General features: G+C 44.0%; 1 protein-coding gene across 1 annotated transcript in view; it reads left to right on the plus strand.

Moving 5' to 3' along the window:
* Positions 1-7,500, plus strand: part of ptgfrnb (prostaglandin F2 receptor inhibitor b) — a 114,096-nt gene that overhangs the window by 68,299 nt on the left and 38,297 nt on the right. Inside the window, exons 6-7 of the mRNA XM_063212408.1 lie at positions 2,257-2,463; positions 3,007-3,231. Coding sequence (XP_063068478.1) covers positions 2,257-2,463; positions 3,007-3,231 — 432 coding nt within the window. The remainder of the gene's footprint in view (positions 1-2,256; positions 2,464-3,006; positions 3,232-7,500) is intronic.

Consider the following 7,500-nt stretch of genomic DNA (forward strand, 5'->3'; position numbering starts at 1 on the left):
TTCTGCCAAAAGCCTATAACAGGGTTGACACAGAACAACATATAAATAGGACATTGACATTAACATTACCCCACTCTCACACACCACTCACACACACACAAATACACTCAACGTACAATAAGAACTAATATACTGATACATACATACATTCACTCAGTCACAACACACACACACATAGACACGCTGATACAGACATGTATAGCAACTCAGTGGTTCAGCCTTATGATCCAAATGTGTCCCGTTTTATAGATATTGCTATTTCAATTTTTATTGTAGCTACAATATACAACCTACTGTAATACCACGGCGTTGAAGGCATTTTTCTGAGTTTCAATAATGGCATAGTTACGACATTTTGCCTTTGTAGGGCAGTATTGTTACATAGTCTGCTTGACAGCAAGTCTCACAAAGCTTCAAGCGCGACCATGTGAACATGAACATGCCATTTTCATCCATTTTCCCAGTGGTTTAAATGGATAGGTTTAGGGTATTGATATAGGCTAGTGTAGGCCTTCCCAACCTTTCCCATCTTGGGGCCCACTTGAAATGTTCACAACTGTTTGCGGCCCAACTCTGACCCAATAAACGAATGAAACTAATAAATAACAACAATCAAATAGTTAACAGCGACACACACACTTTTTTTTTTTAGAAAATAATAAAGGATTTCAAGGCCTATAATACTTTTAAGGCCCACCAGTGAGCCCTGGCCCACAGTTTGAGAACCACTGGGGTAGTGTATATAGTCTGTTTGACAGCGAGACGCGGGCTTCGACCACAAACATGACAACCATGAGAGCTAACGCCACACGCATGAATGAGCATTCCGTTCTCACAGTGCTCTTAGCCAATAGCTTTAGGGGTTTTTCATGTTTTGTATTCCATATCCTATTGATTGCAACAAATACTAGGAGGTCTGTGGTTTTGGCTTGTGAAATGTTCTGTGATATATGTTGATGTGGATGTAGACATTTTTTTCCCTTTTGGTCACATAAATAGTCAAGGCAGGAAAAGTAATTACACTGGAATGAGTTGGAATGAGGACGATCATGGCTAATTGCCTCAAAACTCATTAGCTTTGCAATGGTGATTATACCCACACACACACACACACTTTCAGGCTAGCGCTGTCTAAATGCATTGCAGGAAGAAGAAGAAGCACTGAGAAGAAATCAATCTGCATTTGTTCAGTAAGAGGGTTGAAAGATATTTTTTATTTTAGTCAAGTCTACAGGAAAATAAATTAATACGGTTACTTTGTAAATCAGACTGTGTGTGGGTCCCCTATATACATGGGACTCTAGTGACTCAGCCACATTTGTATGACATCCCTGCATGACAATAATCATCTACATTGGGTAACACTTTACTTGATCCCGGCGTCATACGTATGACATAACAGTGTCATAATAGTGTCATGACACAGTCATGGATGAGTCAAAAAGATGATGTAAATGTCATAAACCTTTTATGGTCATGAAAAGTTGACATTGTTAGGGCTGTCTTTACCATACCATAACCGAATGTCACTTGAAGTCATAAAATGTTTATGACATTGACATAATGTTTATGGCACATGCATGACTGCGTTATGACACCATTATGTCATTACATTACATTTCACTTAGCTGACGCTTTTATTTTTTTCAAAGCGACTTAAGTATTTGTATACAATTATCATTTGTCAGGGTATTGGTTACAGTCCCTGGAGCAATGTGGGGTTAGGTGCCTTGCTCAAGGGCACGTCAGCCACGGAGATGTAGGGAGAGGTCAGGGGGGATTCGAACCTGCAACCCCCAGATTGAATGACTAGCTCTTTAACCACTAGGCCACGGCTGCCCCCTGTCATATGTATTGAACGTATCTTATTTAAAGGGACACTGTGTGAGATTTTTAGTTGTTTATTTCCAGAATTCATGCTATTCATGATGACTAGAAAAATTGCACTTTTCATACATGAAAAGGGGGATCTTCTCCATGGTCCGCCATTTTGAATTTCCAAAAATAGTCATTTTTAGCAGCAAAAATGACTCTACTTGGACCATACTAGGAAATATTTGTTTATTACTTACTTTGTAGTAAACTTCCATGTAAGGATCAAATTCGGCAATAGGCAGCCCGGTTTCAATGAGCAGCATAGTTGCAGTACTTTTTTTGACCATTTCCTGCACTGTTCACCTTTAANCTAATCTTATTTGTGCATTCTCCCTCACCCCTCACCCCTCTCCCCTCTCCCCTCCCCTCTCCCCCCTACAGAGACGAGCTTCAGCGTTGCCTTCGCTGCCCTTGCGACGCCGCGTCTCCCTGGAGACCCCACGGAGCTGGAGTGCCGCGTCACCAACGTGTCCCACCTGCGTCTCTTCTCGCGCTTCGCCATCTCCTGGCACCACCGGCCCGCCGCCGCACACCCGGTCACCGCCGCCCCCGGCAACATCATGGTGGGCTCGCTGGACTACAACGGGGGTGGGTATCAACGGCAACGTTTAAAGGAACAGTCCATTTATTGATTTTCACATATTTCAAATGAAAAATTAATTATTATTAAATAGTCGATTGTGATGAATTGATGCAGCAACATCATGGTGGGCTGGACTACAACGGCGGTGGGTATCAATGGCAAAGTTTCAGTTGCAAAGTTTAAGTTGCGATGTGCTACAATGTGTAAAACAAAGGAGATTCGCACTCCGCACTTATACCGGTTAATGAACAATCCGGTGCAACCAGAGCAGCAATAAATCATAAGTAAAAAGGAAAAAGAATCTGGTGCCACACGGATGTCTATTTTCTGTTTTTTCAGTGCATTTAGAACGTTTCGACATGCGTCTTCATCGGAGTCCAATATCGTCATAAATCGATGCAGTATATCGTGAAAATAATTGACGCAATATATTGTCATGAATCGATGCAGCATGCGATCAAGATACATTGCCACGAACTGATGCAGCATATCGTGACAGTAAGTGTCGCGATGCGATCATCATGACGATACCTTTTGCACACCCCTAGCGCTGAAGCCCGGCCCGCGCCACCGACGACGCCTGGACGCCGGACTGGTCACCATGACGCACGAGGAGCCGCTCACCTTCAAGCTCCGCCTACTGCACACGGGCGAGTCGGACGTCGGCGAGTATATGTGCAGCGTCAGCACCTGGAGCCCCAACAAGAGCGGCCAATGGGAGGCCGGCGTTGACCACCAGACTCCGCCCTTTAAAGTGGGATTCACCACCAAAGGTACGTAACGCTACGATAGCCTTTACTGATTAGCCCATTGATGTAAAGCACCTGCAAAAAACGCCTGCTGAATGCTTAAGCCCATGTTGGGAAAGTTGCCCTCAGCCTATAAATACCTAAATTTCTTAGCCTCACATAAAAATATGAAATAAGTTGCATTTAAACCCTACGAGAGGAAGAGGCAAGGGCAGTAGTAGAGCATTTACTACCACCATTTGATTCCTGTATAACAAAAAAAACCATGAGTGTACTGTAAGCGTAGGGTACCTAATTCAGTAAAATGGTATAAAATTGTATGCTGCTCTGGATAACATTATCATTATCATCAGTCTGCGGTTTTAATCACTGCCTATGGATTAACTTTTTTGAACCTGCACCCGAAACCAGTCTTTGGATGTGCGTGACGTGAGATTCGATTGGGGTGCTGGATAACATTGCCAGCTATCTTAAGTAGCCTAAATACTGCAACATGTAATGCTGGGGTGTGGGTGGGTGTGCTCCACTTGCAGAGCTGTGTGCATCTATATTTTCCTGGTATTTCAGACAACAAAGAAACCCTCTGTTTCTAAAAATAGCCGCAGTATAGAAATACTTGAGTGCCTGAGAACAGGACAGACGTGATGGTTACTAATGTGCCTTCATCTGTACTGTACATTGCTGCTGGTGCTACAATGCTGTGTGTGAGTGTGTGTGTGTGTGTGTGTGTGTGTGTGTGCGTGCGTGCGTGCGTGCGTGCGTGCGTGCGTGCGTGCGTGTGTGTGTGTGTACATGTGTGTGTGTGTCTGTGTATGTTAATGTGAGTGTTAGTGTGTGTCTGTGTGTCTGTGTGTGTGTGTGTGTGTGTGTGTGTGTGTGTGTGTGTGTGTGTGTGTGTGTGTGTCTGTGTATGTTAATGTGAGTGTGTGTGTGTGTGTGTGTGTGTGTGCGCGTGCGTGTGCGTGTGCATGTGTGTGTGTGGGGTGGTTTGCTACATTGCTACACGATTTGCATAGCACGTGCTGCTGAAGAGTGAACATGCAAAATGAATGACAGCTGGAGAAGTGTGATTTTTTTTAAAGCAAAATGTTAGTTAAATGGATAAATAGGTGGCCATTACATTATGCTATATTGTATTTCTCTTGAATGGCTATCCTTGGAAAAAGCTTGAACCTCAATCCTGTATTTAAGTTGTCCAGTCTGCATTATGTTCAAGTTCAGAGTGAATGTGAATATGCTTTTTTCGCTGTTGACTGCAGCTTTTCATGTTTGCTCAGACAGTATGTGTGTGCATCATATTACAGTGCCTAAGAGAAACAGAACATTGACATTACAGTTACTGTAGCCCTTATCTGTAGTCCTGAATGGGTAAGTGTTCTGGGGAGGCCGTGGTCTGAAGGTAAAGGAGATGGGCTTTAGATCAGAGAGTCGCAGGTTCGAGTCCCACCACTCTACTCCCTACCACCCTCCATGTATGGGTGCCGCTAGTGGAGAAAAGGTGTTACAGATTTTAAGGGCCCAAGCACTGACAGCACTGACAGGGGCCCTTAAGGAGGCCTAAAATTTCTGTCGGCACCCCTGCCTTCATGGTGTCCTTAAGCAAGGTACCTAACCTCATACTGCTCCAGGGACTGTAACCAATATCCTGGACTTAAAATAACTGCAAGGCGCTTTTGGATGAAAGCATCAGCTACCGTACTGTAAGTGTAATGTAATGGAATGCTCTGGAGAATACACAGATTCCAATAGATTGCACTTTGACAGCAAACTTTAGCAAACATTAGATTTTACTTTACCGTACATTACATCTGCCAGGTGCTTTTGTACAAAGCCATTTACAATCTTTTGGGTGGTAGTGGCTGGTACTTCCGGGACCATCACCTCAGTTTAAATAAATGTCGTCCTTTTTTCAGTCATTGTATGTCCACCCACCACACATCTGCAGTGAGATAATTGCTCTCGAAAAAAAGAGTCGTCATGAAATTTGTATACGTAGAGTTGCAAATCCCACGAGCCCCTTGTTTCTAAAACGGGATACTGTGCACCAGACTGCGGTTCTGAAGAATCTGGAACGTTCTCATTCTCGGCTGCCCAACTTGATCAAAGATGCAGATCAGATCAGTCCCCGATCCCAGAGGAGTTAGACCTTGCCAACGCTTCTGTTCGTTGGATCATGTGGATCATTTCTCTTCCTGTCACGTAGCCTCAGTATGCGCATCGTTACACCCGAGGAGCCGCTGACAGCTTTGCTTTGGTTGGGCCCGGGACAAACTGTCATGTGAAAGGCCCCAGCCCCACCAACCAATAAATACAATGTAATGGGAACCGAATTCTGGGCCCCCTCCCTGCTCCATGGGGCCTGGGACAGCTGACCCCTTTGTCTCTGCTTGTCAGCTTCCCTGGTTGCACCAGTGGACCACTGGCTCTAGTGCTGTTCAGCGGCTGTACCAGTCACGATGAAAAGCCTTAATTACCATACACTGCTGTAACATCACACAGTCGATACAATGCAGTCAGTACGCAACACTGCTGTAACATCACACAGTCGATACAATGCAGTCAGTATGCAACACTGCTGTAACATCACACAGTCGATACAATGCAGTCAGTATGCAACACTGAATTGTGTACGATAAGGGCCCTGTCTGTCTTCAAAGTTTACATACCATGTGCTGTCTCTCCTCCATTTCTCTGTGTGATATATATTTCCATATACAAGTTTTCCTTTTAACCACAGAGTCAGTCAATATAATAGCTGCATTTTACATACAGTAGTACACAAAAACCTTTCTATACTCACTCTGCATGCCCATTGTAAACTGTAGCCCCTATCTAGTAAGCAAATTTTAACTTAACTTAACTGAGAATGAAAAAGCAACCGTTTTTTGACATATTTTGACATATTTAACAAGGTCTCACCTTTAAAGGCTTTAAAGTTTTTAGTATGTAGAGTAGAGTAAAATGTATTAATCCCAAAGGAAATTCAGGTGTCTAGTAGCATACACACATACAAATTCATTTACACATATTAAACATTCACCTATTAAGAGTCTCTCAGTGCAGTAAGGGTGTGTGTGTGTGTGTGTGTGTGTGTGTGTGTGTGTGTGTGTGTGTGTGTGTGTGTGTGTGTGTGTGTGTGTGTGTGTGTGTGTGTGTGTGTGTGTGTGTGTGTGTGTGTGTGTGTGTGTGTGTGTGTGGGGTGTTGATCAGCAGGCATAGGCAAGTCAGATAGCAGGCACAGATGGTGGGGGATGGGATTTGGCAGATCAGCTGCCTCTGTAAAGGAGAAAGGTAGAGATAGGTGTGAGAGGTAGAGATAGTTGGATAGTTGGTAGAGATGAATTGCTACTTTAATAGGAAGTTAGCATTCTACCATAAGATAGGACAGGACTTCAGAGTGAGAGCTTCTCTGTAATGCTGCGGGTACATCAAAAGCGACCTACGCGACCGGAGCGACGGAAGTCATTATTTCTCTCTACATAGATGAATAAGGGGACCGAAGTGAATTCGCCGGGAGCAAAGCGACCTGGGCAACCAGAGCGAATTTCAGATATTAAAGTCAAGCTAATATTATGGTAATGAGCTATGACACGCTTCGGCTGAAAAACCCAATTGGAATGTTCATACCTCCGAATGTCCCAGGCTGACGAGACAGAGCCGTCATGTGATTAACTAAATCAAAACAAGTCAATGCCACATCCAAAGCGAATAAAGCAAATACATTGCAAAACGTCTTCAACGCTCTCGGCTAATCGGGTAGCTTGGGTAATTTCTGATGTACACATACAGTAAGAGATGTAATCATACACATTGTTTATTTAATAGGAAGTTAGCATTCTACCATAAGATAGGACAGGACTTCAGAATGAGGGCGTTTTTCTAACGCTGCCGGTACATCAAAAGTGACTTTTCCTACCGGAGCGATGGAAGTCATTATTTCTCTATGGAGGGTCGAAGCAAATTCGCCGGCAGCAAAGACCTCGGCTACTCGGGCAGCGTAGGTGGTGTCTGGTGTAAACGCTGTATAATGAGGTGCTTGGCCCGGGCTGGACTGGGGGAGAAACAGGGCCTTGGCACTTTTGGCTTATAGGGCCCCCCGCATTAATTAATAATAATAATAATTAATAATTAGCAGCGCAGAACTGACTCACCGGTGGGCCCCGCACCCTTGTACTCGTCGGTCCCTATTTCAGAAATTTTAAAAAACATGTATTTTTTTTACATTTCTGAAAATAGGGGCCCCCAAGGGTGCGGGGCACACAAGGGTGCGGTCACATCAGGAAATGCCCTCTA

The sequence above is a fragment of the Engraulis encrasicolus genome, chromosome 12 (genome assembly GCF_034702125.1).
Source record: "Engraulis encrasicolus isolate BLACKSEA-1 chromosome 12, IST_EnEncr_1.0, whole genome shotgun sequence".
Taxonomy (NCBI): domain Eukaryota; kingdom Metazoa; phylum Chordata; class Actinopteri; order Clupeiformes; family Engraulidae; genus Engraulis; species Engraulis encrasicolus.